The sequence below is a fragment of the Sinohyriopsis cumingii genome, chromosome 3 (assembly GCF_028554795.1).
Source record: "Sinohyriopsis cumingii isolate HCF-2022 chromosome 3, ASM2855479v2, whole genome shotgun sequence".
NCBI classification, from domain to species: Eukaryota; Metazoa; Mollusca; class Bivalvia; order Unionida; family Unionidae; genus Sinohyriopsis; species Sinohyriopsis cumingii.
Window position 1 is genome coordinate 123505053 of NC_142963.1, and position 14536 is coordinate 123519588.

Consider the following 14536-nt stretch of genomic DNA (forward strand, 5'->3'; position numbering starts at 1 on the left):
ACCTTTATTTCTGACCCAATAACCTGAATTAGGTGTATCATTATGGACCTTTTGAGGTTGATATGTAAATATAAAAAATTCCCTCAAAGTTTGATCCTGTGTCCTAATGATAGAAAATATTTCCATAGGGGAAAACAAGTATTTTTTTACTTTTAGTGCTAGTGTCATAATTTAACAAATCATGTTGAGATCCTTCAAACTTTTGTGGAGAAAAAAAACCAATGGAATAAAATGTTTCTTTGAAAGTCCTTCCAGATCGTTAATTGTTTGAATGCATCCACTAACTCACAAATCCAGCCCTCCCAAGATAAAGAAAAGATTCAAAATATCTTTTGGCTTGTTTTATCAGCACAAGTACTACCTTTGGATTCAGAGGCTGGTGCCATCAGTCATATCATTAGTTACTACTGATGCAGATGTGCATGCTCTTTTAGGGATGCAACAGTGAAGAAGGTGTGAAGCATGTTCCCATGTTATGATCAGGTAAGTATAACTGAAAAAATATTCTGCTCTTAACATTGGTTTCTTCTTCACGAGCATTACAAGTTAAGAAAATGGTAAGAAAAGGAAAGAGTTAAATAAACCTTACCCATGAGCACACCCTAGCTCTGGTCTCATAACATATGTGAAGCAGCTTCTAGTCTCATGTGAGATGCAAGCTATGTTTAGCACATGATCAAAGAATGGATCTGGTTAAGATAAAATATGTCCACTCTCTCGAATCACACACAAGTAAATAAACCTACATCATTACAAAACTGCAGAATAATCTGGAGGGTAGCCTGTTGTACTGCTAATATAGATCCCACCAGGCCGAACTGAGTCCTTTGGGAAGAAAGGCGACTGACATAAAAGCCGGAGAATGTCATCTCTGATTTCCATCCCCCAGTTTGAATTATAGCAGCTAGGAAGCAGATGACTAGTGTCCTGCAGCCTGCAGCAGACAATCCAATGGATCCAGAATGAGAGAACCTATATGGAAATATTATCTCCTTTTCTTCAAGTGGCAAAAGCAAGTGAGCTCACACTCTTCTGATCAGCTCTGTAGGCTTCAGGTACCACTACAGTGCCCTGACAGGGTCCAATAGATGCCCTTGCAACAAAGCATGAAAAGAAGTCTGCCATTTCAATTTAAAAGACTGATTTCTCACAAGCAGAAGCCTGATTTTATTGATGAAAACATGGGTTGTTATGAGAGAAAATGAACCATTTTGAAGGAAAAGCAGACAACTTTGATTGAATGATGAGGCATGAATCTCACTGATTCTGCCACTGTAATTGCAGTGGCTCCAAAGCAGGTTTTATATGGAAGGTGAGTTGCAGGGGTTCTAGACAATAGTTCAAAGACTGCCTTATTCAGTCACAACAGAATCCATGAGTTGTTCCATTTAAGATAAGGAGCCAAGATTTTAAGTCAAGACAAATGTAAATGTGCACTGAAGTCAGAGAGGTCTTTGTTCTAGATCATATTCTTCCTTCCAAGATGGCAAACCTTGTCTGAAATCATAGAACAGTAGTCACTGATTGTGATGGGAGCCAACTTCTCCTCAAGGACACAAAAAGGAAGTTAGCTACTGTGCAGATAATGATTTCTGGTGGATGATCCCACATCTGGATACTAACCATAAGCCATGTGAGATCCTCCCATGTGCTGAGATGAGACCTCATGCAGTCCTGAATATTGATCATTTGTTCTAAACAGCATTCTTTTCACTGCCCCTGGGATACAAGGATCATCAGCAGGTATCTTATGAACACGTGGTCTTAAACAAGGAGATCCATAGCTGCATTATGACCCAAGAAACAAATAAGTTCCCAAACTGATATTAATTCTCTGAGCAAATGGTAGACAAGACACTACCAACATGATTTTCATGGTTCATTCACAAAGAAAGCACAAGTAGAAAATACACATCTATAATGAAGAATGTGCAAAATAAGAAAATACGTGGAATATACTTCCCTACAAAAGCTTAGACTGATTGCTCAAAACTAGTGAAACTGCTAATCAGGCATTAGTGGAAATAAACACTGATGTTAGCCAGAATTCATGATCTATCCAAGGGGAGACAAATCTCATCTGACTTCACCTCAGGAAGTAGATATCTTTTAATACTTTTTGCTGCTAAAGCAAGCCAAAAAACAATGTAAAAATGATTTTTAACATTGAGAGGGTTAGATCTGCAAATTAGTAGATGTACTCCTAACATGTTGTGTATCTGAAGAATGAAGAGATACAAGCATCTCTTTGCCAGTTGTAGTGGTAGCACAGAAATGATGTCCCTTTTACAAAAACAGTTTCTCCAGTGTTATCCAAGGCCTTCATTTTGCCAGCAAACCCCACCCCCAATTTTCCTGTAGATTGCTATTATCTGTACCTGTCTGCTTGGTCGATAAGACGATCATAGAAAACTCGGTACACTTCATGTACCCACAGTCTTAAAAGCTTATCTGTCTCCGTCATGACACTTGATGGGACCAGCAGAACGCCACGAACAACTCTGGAAAAGTCTCGCAAGTTGAAAACATAATGACTTTTGGCGGGAGTAGGTAAGAAGTTTGCAACAGCTTCCTTGTACACTCCCAAAGTGGCCTGAACCAAGAGCTGCAAGAAATAGAGTCAATAAATAGATAAATATATATTAAGCGGCACATGCACAAAATGGCTAAGATTAAGGTGTCTGCCTGTCTATTTGCTAGTCTGTCTGTGTGCTTGTCTGTCTATATGCCTGACTGTCTGAATGCCTATCTGTCTGCCTGACTGTCAGTAGACCTATCTATCTGCCTATCTGTATACCTGTCTGATTGTATGCCTGTCTCTCTGCTTAACTGTATGTACCCCTGTCTGTTTATCTGTGTGACTGTCTGTATGCCTATCTGTCTGTCTGTGTGACTGTATGCCTATCTGTATATCTGCGTGACTGTATGCCTCTCTATGTGCCTGACTGTTTGTATGTATATATGCCTGACTCTGTAGGCCTATCTATGTGCCGGACTGTCTGCAAGCCTTTCTGTCTCCTGACAAACATTATGTCTATCTATCAGCCTAACTGTCTGTAGGCCTATCTATCTGCCTGACTGTTGTCTGCATTCATGTCAATTTGCCTGACTGTATTCCTATCTATGTGCCGGACTGTCTGTAAGCCTATCTATTTGCCTGACTGTACACCTATCTATCTGCCTGACTGTCTGTATGCATATCTATGTGATGGACTGTCTGTAGGCCTATCTTTGTGTTGGATTGTCTGTATGCCTATCTATGCGCCTGATTGTCTGTACGCCTATCTGTCTGCCTGTCTCTCTGTAGGCCTATCTATCTGCCTGATTTTCTTTAGGCTAATCTATCTGCATGACTGTAAGCCTATCTATGTGCTGGACTGTCTGTAGGCCTATCTATCTGCCTGACTGTCTGTACATGTATCTATGTGCTGGACTGTCTGTAGGCCCATCTATCTGCCTGACTGTCTGCAGGCTTATCTATCTACCTGACTGTCTGTTGGCCTATCTATCTGCTGTCTGTAGGCCTATATATCTGCCTGACTGTCTGTAGGCCTATCTATCTGCCTCACTCTCTGTAGGCCTATCTATCTGCATGACTCTCTGTATGCCTATCTGTCTATCTGCATGACTGTAAGCCTATCTATGTGCTGGACTGTCTGTATTCCTGTAGATCTGCCTGACTGTCTGTATGCCTGTCTGTCTATCTGAATGACTGTATGCCTATCTGTCACTATCTCAGTGTGTACATGAAACAGCAAACATTATTACATGCCTACTGTTGAGACTACAGGGTCATGACACTAATTCTCTGTTGATGAAATTAAGCTCATCTGCTTGTCTGTGTGTTCTCACATACCATCTGTGTGTTCCCACATATTGGATTTGTTTTCTTCCAACAGAAAGCTGATGTGAAATGCCTATAAGCTAAACATGCTCCCAAATCAACCCTCAAGAATCATGTCCACATTTCAATGTGAGTTTTATGATATTAGTAACCATTCAATTCCAATGTTCAAAATCAACCTTTAAATTATTTCTCACCTAATGTCTCAAAAGTTTACGCTCATTAATGAGAATAGTTTATTATCTGAAAATTGGTAATGACCGTTTTGAAATTATATAAGGTAGAGCTCAGATGCATACTTACATCACAGAAATTAATTGAAAACTGTGCTAGCCTGAGTAAAACCCTTGACAAAATATAAAAAAGTGCATGATATATTAGTCATAACCAGATCCAGAAACTCATATTATAATAGGATGTCTCTTAAAAAGTGATTTGTACTATCTATTAAATGTTTATTTAAATATATATATGTATGTATGTATGTATATGAATCGACCAAAAAGGAAATAAAGCTGGACACAAACCTTTCCATTTCTGACAAAGGATGCATCAAAGCCTTTCTGGAAATGCCAGTCTGTTATCATTGTGAAGATCCGGGTCATGGTTTCATCGTCAAATTCATCAATGGTGATGACATTCATATGACGAACAAATCGTCCACTTACATCATTTCTACCACCACCTGGTGGACCCATGGCTGAGACCAGGAGCTGGGGAGAAATAAAAACAAGATTTCATAAATACTTGGTAGGCCAACCTCAAAAAACTTTGCATTTGCATTTAAACAAAAACAATAATGATAGGTTATTTTATATTTCTTGCATTCTTACTCCATGTTACAAGACCTTCGTTTACTATTCTATTGTCACAATTAAATTATGTACTATGGGGATGCTATGTAATAAAAGATTATAAATCATATATTGACAAAACTGAGTAAGAAATGGTGGCAAATTTAATCTCTCTCTCTCTCTCTCTATACATACATACATACATACATATATATATATAATGCTACAAATTTTCTCCATTAACTTTACATTCTCAGAATCTTGCAGTATTTCTCCGTAAAGCAGTGCTTCATACTGCATGACACACATCTAAAAATAGTATCATCTGTTAGAAACTACTTTTTATTGCAAACAAACAATGTACATTCATGTACTAGACAGTGGAGTTTTTGATCTGTATAATTTGTCTATGGATAAACTAAACATGCTGTTCGATTCATTTGGAAGTAAACATGGTAAAGTTGACAATATGGATGAGTTCACTGAGTCACAAAAGAAACATTCAACAAAGCAAAGGGGGGAATGAACATAATATTCACAATATCCAGAAATGGCTTTATCAAAATGTAAGACATGCAGAATTGAAAATACAATGGATTTCATTTAGACATTTTTTTTTTAGCAGAAATGTTCATAATGATTAGCAAACTGAAAGGTTAAGACTTTGAGCCGTGCTCTGTGAAGTCCACAAAAATATATTATGGCCATGACCTATCCTGTCTCTTTCAGATATGTCCCACAAACCAGTCCAAGCACAAAATTAAAAATAAGTATGTAACTGAATATGGAGGCTTTTTTGTAAAAAAGCTAGAGCCATAAAGCCTATATGATGGTAAAAAAACATTTCTTACAGCTGGCAAAATGGGCTCTCACACCCCAGCTGCTTTGCAACTTCCCTTGTTTTACTTTTATCAGAAAATGTTTGGATTTATAGTACAAGTCATACAGGTCATGTAGCTGGAACCCTACAACAAAAAGCATGCAAGTGACACAGCAAGAAAATGTGTCATCTACAGCTGGTAATAACAATGGCAATAAATATACTTATCTTTCTGCATCCTGAATTTCCTTGAAATGTACTTTCCTAATTATTTCTGCTTATCAAAATTATGTCTTCCAAAAATTGATCAAAAGTGTGAAATTATACTGCACTTCAAATGAAATGAATCTGATATTCCCTAACAAACACTATTTAATGTGTCTTCTTGAGAATTCAAATTAAAAGAATTTCATTTTTTTCTCCCCCTTATGATTCCAAACTATCAATGATAGAAGAGAAACATGTGTGCAACTTGCTTTAGGCCACTCTCTCCAAACACATGTACATCATACAGAATTGACACAGCTAATAACTCTAGTCCATCACAAGAAGATAAGCAGAATTTAGCTGGATGGACAGAAAAATTAAAACCCTCCTTTCCAGACCAAAAGGAAAAGCTATTCCAATGAGCAGTCATTCATAACATGGCTATAAATTAGTTTTAAATAGACCAAAGTGTGATTTCTTTTTGAAACAAAATGGTAACTGGTAGTGCTATGTGTGCATCAATATTGTGGCAGTGTATTTGTTAAACTATGCTTGTGTATTTACTTTAGAATCTAACAGAAATTCATTGGACTGAGGGATCTGCACCAAATCCACTATTTATGCTCTCTCAGGGACGTAACTTTGGGGAAGGTGGGCTCATATTATGATTGAAGAAACACATTTTACTTCAAAACTAGATTTTTTGTTGAAACACATTACCCAATCATGCTAAAATGTAAGGAAAAACTGAGAGTTGCATTCCTTTACCCTGGACTTGACCCAGGCTATGGTCTCTTTGAGTGATCAAAGCAAATAAGATCTCTCATTTCTGATTAGATTAATGAGTTTCATATATCACTTCAATGCCCATTTAATGGGTTCCTGAAGACTCGTCTGTGAAGAAAAATCCACTGGCAACAAGGGTTTCAAAAGGAAAGACTAATTTTCAATCATTGGAAGCTGTTATTCATAATGAAACCTTGGGCCATCTTGACAGATACCAAACCATGGTGACAGGGATTAACTCCTTCTCATCATATAGCCAAAAGCAGATGTTTCTGACTTGAGATACACAGACTTTCGAAGTAGTGGGCCTTTTCTTCCTGAGAGATCCCATCCACCTGTTTGCAGACTTGTTCTTCCTGAGGGTCTCTTTGATATGGGCCAAATGTGCAGGTTTAGCATTTCTGAGAAGAGATGGAAAATCTGCATGCATCATTGTTCCAGCAAGTATAGAAATGGCAGAAGTTTCCTTGGCACCTTGAGAAGAGCAATCCAAATTTTTTTGCAACTGGATTTCCTTGCCTTCTGAATGATCTGGGAATCAGAGGAGTTAGAGGAAAGGCATATAAATTGAAAAAATTCCAATTCATTGAAAGGGCTTCAACTGCCCAAGCTTTCTTATCTGGGATTGGATAGATTCAGTCTGGACAGCAGCTATAACATGGGGCCTGCAAGGTGTGTGGCTGATTTTAATTTTGCATTTCATATCTGTTTATTTTTTTAAGAGAGAATGTGAGTTCTCTACTGACAACACCTTACACTTTAATTATCATATGAACTTTATATGTACAGTAGAGTCCTCTAAAACTGCATTTTGGAATAGAATTAAAAGATGTCTTCCTAAAAAAACATACCTATAATATTATCATAGTTATATATTCCCAATCATGGATTTGCAGAACTCGATTGGCCAAAAATTCACCAGAGGATTTATCTTCAAAAGACAGACAATGTATGCAAGTGCCAGAACAGAATCACTATTATCAATGTCAACCCCAAACTGAATATTTCTAGAAAAATTTCCAATACTCTGGTGCATTTCTATGGAATTCACTTCCTCTACACGTAAGTAGAGTAGAAAATATCAAATAATTAAAAACTATTTCAAAACACATATGTTCCTAGGAATTTTAAATAAACTGTGCTGGTTTTTATATTATGTGTAAGAATTGGGTATATACTAATTTCCTTTGAAATATGATAACTGTTTGCTGTGTAAACGATACTTTGCTTCTTTCATGATGATTTTCTTTTTAACATATTTTAAATCTGCCTATATTTCACTTTACCCATTACTCATCTTGCGTTTTTAGAGAATTATGTTCAGAAGATTCAATGTCAAGGATGTGGAGGTGGTTCTGAAGTGTCACAGTACCTAGGCCTGGAACTTTAGTGAATACCCAGCATTTGAGATTCAAACCAAATGGGAGAACCCTGAAATGGTATACAACGTGAACCTCACGCTCAGGAATTTTCAGAAAGACCAGTGAGTAAGAACATGAAGGCTAGCATCATGAAGATCTGGGCTAAATGCAAGGTCTTCCTCTTGTTGCAGACTGACCTTAGGGTCTCCATCTTTAACTTAGTTGCTCACATGTTTTTGTACTGACAGAGGTTAAATCAATCACTGGTACAAGTTTTCCATTGGACTTCAAGACCAAAAATACACGTCCATGTGAGTTTGTGTTGTGAATGCTTCCTACCTACCTTTTCTGCTAATGAGTCTATTTGCTGCTGCATGATGTCTGTCTTGTATGGGTCGTTGGGGATGTCCATGGCAAAGGGAGTCATTGACAACAGAAGAAGAACATTATTTGAAGGTATTCTGAGATGACTTGTAAGATCAATGGGTCCTTTGGACAGAGACTATCCAACTCCATGGTGAAATGTTTAAGACTTCCCCCACTGGAACGTCAGGAAATGGAGACAAAGGCTGGGATCTTAAGGCTATGTTGTAGTGATCTTTGAGCAAAGTAGATGTAAACAGAAAACTCTCGATCTCAATCAAGTTGCCGGTTGACAAATATGAAAAATATCTTCAACATGCCCAACCATCCATGTCTATGGCTACTACATTGATATGAAAAACTGGAAAATGAGTTTTGTAAAAGAAACACATTAAATTGGATGGGAGTCATTGTTGTTAAAAGAAATGCTTATAGATGCTTGGATCTTGTAGGATCTTCTAGCTGCCTCTCAAAGAAATGCAAAAATATGACTAGATGTAACTAGATGGAGGTAACTGCTGAAGAATGGCATGTCCTTTTTTGATAAAATATATATGGATGTGAGACATTTTTAGTGAGGACATTAAAGGAGCAAAAAGAGCAAGACCAAAGTCTGGAAGCCAGAGCTGAAAGCTTCCTCTGTGGATGTACTGAAGGCTGAATGTTCCCTACATCATGTTGTATTGATTCAAGAAGAACAATATATGACGCACAGGTTGTCAAGGATGATAAGCTATGCTGGAAGTTTGCTATGTTGTGAGATGGTAAACTCCAAGCATTGGCTTTGGCTCTAGGTGCCATCAATAGACTAAGACTGGTACCTTGTATCTGGGAAAGGGAAATCATTGTAAATGGTATGATGCATGAACTATGATGGAGACCACAGTAGGTAGGGAATCAGCCTTGATTTTCTCAGTTTGGTACTTGATATATGGGAAGGTTCACCAGTTAATCTGTTGTTTATGTGTTGCATGTCCATAACAAAGCAGCAAGATCCAGACATGATGTTGCCTGGTGTTTGACACTGTTGACTTTGTACTTCCTGGGTCAAGTGCTGGATATTTCAGGAAGACAAATCATTGTACCCAGTGCCAGCTAAACAGGATGAAAAGTCATGATGCTGGAACAAGAAACAATGAGGTGTTGGCCATCTAAGGTCAGGTCTTGAAGTCCAGTACCAGCTATCAAGAGAAAGATCACTTTAATCCATACTGCATACTGGGCTCTCCATAGCTGGACAACATAATGTTTCAAACCATGGCAATATTGGTCTGAAAATCTGTTCAGTGCTGGTATGACCATTAGAGTTGTGGGACTGGGGGCAATGTTGACACTACAGTTGTGTGAGGGAGCATGGCAGCAAAGACTGTCATGTCTCCTTCTTCACAGGCAATATCTAAGCCTCCAATGATTGTGACATCAGGGAATTCACCAGCAAGGCAGCATTAGCAAAGAAGCTGCCTGCATCTGCAGCCTTGCTGAACCATTTTCTAGCTTGCTTACTGGCCTGGGTCAATTATTTGACTGAAATCATAGCCCATATGTGCTCTGAACAAAATGGTTGATTTCAAAAACATGATCTGACTGGCATCCCATACACAGTATGTAAGAGGGATGATAAGCCTGACAGTTTAAAATTCTTGCAAGAATCCTGCCTATAGTTACCTGTAAGAAGAAAAAAAGAACTGCGTACACAGGCAAAATCAGTCAAGTATCATTTGCAGTGAAACTAAGAAATGAAAAAAATGCCAGAGAGTATTAATGAAACAATCCTAATTCATTCCAGTTGAAATAAGGTGTGATAAGAAGTACTAAGATAAAAAGTAAATAATAATGACCATTAGAATGGAGAAGCAAGATAATGCCATATTCCTTAGTGTATAACAAATAAACAAATGAGATGCAAATTATTCATCCATGATGAAGAAAAGAATGAAATTAAGTGGGAGAGTAGATGGTGTATAGTTCCCTTATGATGTGAAAACTCCATGGATCACTCTGATTTGAGAGTATACAGTTGACAGGAATTTTGTGAGGTCTCTAAACAAACATGCTGTCAAGGCACAAAAATGAAAGAACTGATGAATAACAGAATTTGGCAGCAATCCATGGGGAGACTACTCTTTTCTGACTTGCACGTCAATAAAAAGATCATATTTAAACATTTCTTGGTGCTAAAACAAATCAGAATCATTGTCTTTTTTTTATTAGTGAAATGAATGGATTTGTGAGACAGTGAATGGGCTCCAAATGTATTATGATTGGGCATGTCAATGAATATGAAACTTTAATGAGCCAAGTATAACTACAGCAAGTTACCAACATTTCTCAACTCGATCTCACCATGTAATTTCACATGCATGTATTTTGACTATTTACATGTGAAAATCAGTAGAAACAAATAGCTACTACTGCAATGTCTTTGTCTGCTTAATTGTTTTTTGGGTTTTTTTTACAAACCTCAGCTTAGAATAAAATTATGGATAAAATCTTGCTTTGAATTAGACACCACCCTATTGCACTGTATGTAAAGTTAAAAGTTTTTGCCTCTAATTTTATATACACGATGTTGTTTAAAATTATGTAATGTACTAGTAACACTAAAGTAACAGCTATTTATCTGCAACTGTTTTCTGGTCCAAGTGACTGATGTTTACCACTTTGACTAATTGTTTCTATCATCCAAGATTTAAGGTCAATAAAGAATATCCAAAAGTGATCCAAATACTGTACCATTGATGTAGAATGGTGAAATTGTAATCTGCCATGTTGTTTGCAAAGTTTAAGTGGAGCTTTTTATGCTTTTTTTTAACCTATCATATGTTGCACAAGACCTTATGACACATACTCTTACTGGCTGACTCATGTTGGTGCGTGGTGGGTGGTATTTCAGGTGAGAAAACCAGGAAACCTAAAGGAACCACTAAACTTGGATAGGTGAAATCTTACCCTAGCAAGTGTCAGAATGAAAAATGAACCCAGGACTGCAAAGTGCAAGGTGAATGCAATATTGTTGCACTATACATGTCCTGAATAATAAAATACAAAACCTACCACATCAACCAGGAAGAGTTTGGTGGTGTCCTTTCTGTCATACCAGTGGTTGTGATCAATCCACTGTCTCAGTAACTCAATAGGAGGCTGAGCACCATACTTTTCTTTGGCTGGCATGTTCAGGTCATCCACAAACACTACCACCTTCTTTCCCATGGGAGGACCATACACACCCTTCCTCCTCCTGTAAAAGAAACAGCATTTTGTGTCCAAAAATTATATTATTTTACATGAATTGTAACATTAAGTTCTTACAAGGTTATAGCGCTCAGATGTTAGTTTATGGAGGTCATGAGGCTGGAAAACTAAAGAACCCTGGGAAATCATATGCACTGGCTTTGCAATCATGTAAAATGGAACTTGCCAGAATAGCAGGTAAAAATTGGCATCAAATAAGTACAAACACACTGTCACTATACTACCCAATACCAAACGTTTTTTATTTGATTTCATAATGTTACAGTAGAAATTCCTGTACTCCTGTATTCAAGGTAAAACTGTCCTCGTTTTATCGGCATCAAAGACTGAATCTTTTGTAATGTGTACCAATTTTCTTCTTTAAATTATTTTACCTACCTATACCATTTGTCTGACTACTTACTATTAGTATCTCTTTTGGATGTCCAACAGAGAAACCTTCAATTAGTGTTGTTACCATTTACATAACTGAAAATTTTAAATCATATGTGGACATTCCCACCCCATCCATCTTTATATACAATATTCCCATTCTGTTTAGTTTACACATAATTTTTCTCATTTATCATGAATAAATGGAGGCAAAATGTAGTACTAAGTAAACTTTACAAGTATATAAATGTTCTTAAAATGAAGCCAACTTGAAAGAATGTTCAAAATACCTGTCAAGTTTAGACATGATGATGTCTTGGGTCTGGTTGGCTGATGTTCTGGCAGAGAAGTTGATACAGTTGGGAATATACCTAAAAACATAAAGATATCATACACAACAATGATGAATTACTCAAATAAATCATAAAAAATATCATAATGATCTTCAAAGCATCATACATATGCATGTGTACTCTTATACCATACAACCTTATTCTATCATTACTGGACAGTAATGTTATCCATGCCTCAATAAAGACAGAATTATGAAAGTATACAATCAACCTTCATGGTCATGACTGTGCAGTGTGAAAAATACACACATATCATCAGCCTGTGCATTATTTTAAACAGAGGAATGGTAAGCAATTTGTTCAAATAAACGTACCTCCACTTCACCTGTCTCACATTCCCAATCCATGATGGAAATAAGTCTATAGTCAAAACATGTGTGTACCTCTCTGAAAATGGTGTGAATATAATGAATGGTTGACATGCATGATAATGATTATATCTACTAAATTTCACAGCAATCAACCATCAAGAGCCCTAAGTGGGCTTCAGACTGCTCACATGACTAACATCTGGTAATAGCCAAATGCAAGAAATCTGAATCATGTAGGATGCTTTCTATTAAAGTTTCTTCCTATGGGCATATGTTACAAAATAATTGTTTCAAAGTTTCTCTAGTTTTACCATCTTATTCATATCCGATGGCACATCGGCAAAATTTGTCTGGTATTGGAAGGCCCATGCAAGGCTGCTTTGTGTCAATACTGATTAAATTCTGTTCAGCAGCTTTCTGAGACAGAGTTCTGTAAATAGTTTTCTACTTTTAGTGGTGGACTGGTAAAAATCTGAAAAACCCCTTTACCAGGATTTGCCACCACTCCCTTGATAACTCATGTTCTGATAGCTCCTGAACTCGTTTATATTGCAGGGTTGGCTGAAGATTATTTCTTATTTACTAAAGAGTACCCCCAAAAATTGACCCCTATTTGTTGAAAATTAAGAAAATTGTGATAAAAATTACTAACTGAAACCTTGATAGATTCCCTCATTTTATCATCAAAAAAGGTTGATATAACCTGGAGATATAAATCAGCATTATGAAATTATCAACTTTTAATAAGAAGTCATGTATTTTGTTAAAATTTCTTTCCAAACAAGACTCTTAGTATACAATAAATAACGGTATGCAGAGAAATTTCAATAAATGAAAATGTCACTAATGCCTACTTGAGGCAGTAATTTTATAAATAAATACCAATGAAATATGTTTGCTATCAAGTGAAATTTGTGTATTGTGTATTATCGATAATTGTTCAAACCAGTTGGAATAATGTTAATGACCTCTCAGCATTTGGTTAACTTGAAAATAAATATTTCGCCACCTCCCTCGGCAGTTTACTATGTCCTGCAAGGATGGCATAATTTCATATTGTTATGTAGGTCCTTTGATATTTCATGCCCTCGCTTATAGTGTGGTCTATATTTTTGGATCTCGTTGTATGCGAGTTATCCAGGGAGAGGTCTAATTTGGTCAAATTTAGTTGAGCATATTTTAAAAACTTGCTTTAACATTTTCCTAGCTTTATTAATGGTAGCCAGCATCATTTGCCTCCATTTGTAAGGTCTTCATGCCAGGATGTATTCTATCAAGATTGATCCAATTCTGTGTGAGAAGTTTTGGATAAGAAGTCAGTTAAAGCTCTTTCTGTTGTTGTTAATGGCAGCTACATTTAATAGTGGAGCAGCATCACTGGGTTAAAATTTGAATGGTCTTCATGCCATGATCCTGGGAAAAAAGTCATTTTAAGAATTTTCTTTTTTTCGGTAATGGTAGCAATATTTGATGGATCAATTTCATTTTTATAAATCATACAACACTTCATGCCAGAATGCATCCTGCCAAAATATGATTAAATCTGTTCAAAAGTTTTTAAGTTTTTCTTTTTTATAACAGAAGTCAGCCCTAGAATTTCTTTGTAGCCGGAAGAACAAGCCGATAGTGATCCATTATAAATGGTAGACAACATGCATTCACAAAATTTTGTCATACACTGCATTCAGGTGCAAGTCAAATGGGGCAATAGCTTTAAAACAACTGCATGGAACAAAACGATTTCTCAATATGCACATCTTCACATGACAAACATAACATTTGCCAACTTTCATGGCAAGCCATAAAAAACTGTGGCACTAGTAGTGTCAAAGTGACTGTGTTGCAGAGAACAATAGGACAGAATGATAAACAGATGGAGGACTCTACTTGTGTACAAAATTCATCAGAAAGAGCTAATATACAACAAAATAACAATTTGGCAGTCAGATGAATGCTACAAGTTACACTCCATACACATTAAATGCTGCACTGATTTATCAAGATCCTGGTTAAAACTAGGTCTTTTGTTGATTTGATAAAAGTAAATTATGCCCTTGACTGGAACAAATATCG

At 36.8% G+C, this 14536-nt stretch overlaps 1 protein-coding gene across 1 annotated transcript in view; it reads right to left on the reverse strand.

Moving 5' to 3' along the window:
* Positions 1-14536, reverse strand: part of LOC149803762 (dynein axonemal heavy chain 3-like) — a 311163-nt gene that overhangs the window by 97632 nt on the left and 198995 nt on the right. Inside the window, exons 47-50 of the mRNA XM_089953988.1 lie at positions 12090-12170; positions 11230-11413; positions 4372-4557; positions 2379-2605 (exon numbers count right to left, since the gene is read on the reverse strand). Of these exons, the coding sequence (XP_089810114.1) occupies positions 2379-2605; positions 4372-4557; positions 11230-11413; positions 12090-12170 (678 nt within the window). The remainder of the gene's footprint in view (positions 1-2378; positions 2606-4371; positions 4558-11229; positions 11414-12089; positions 12171-14536) is intronic.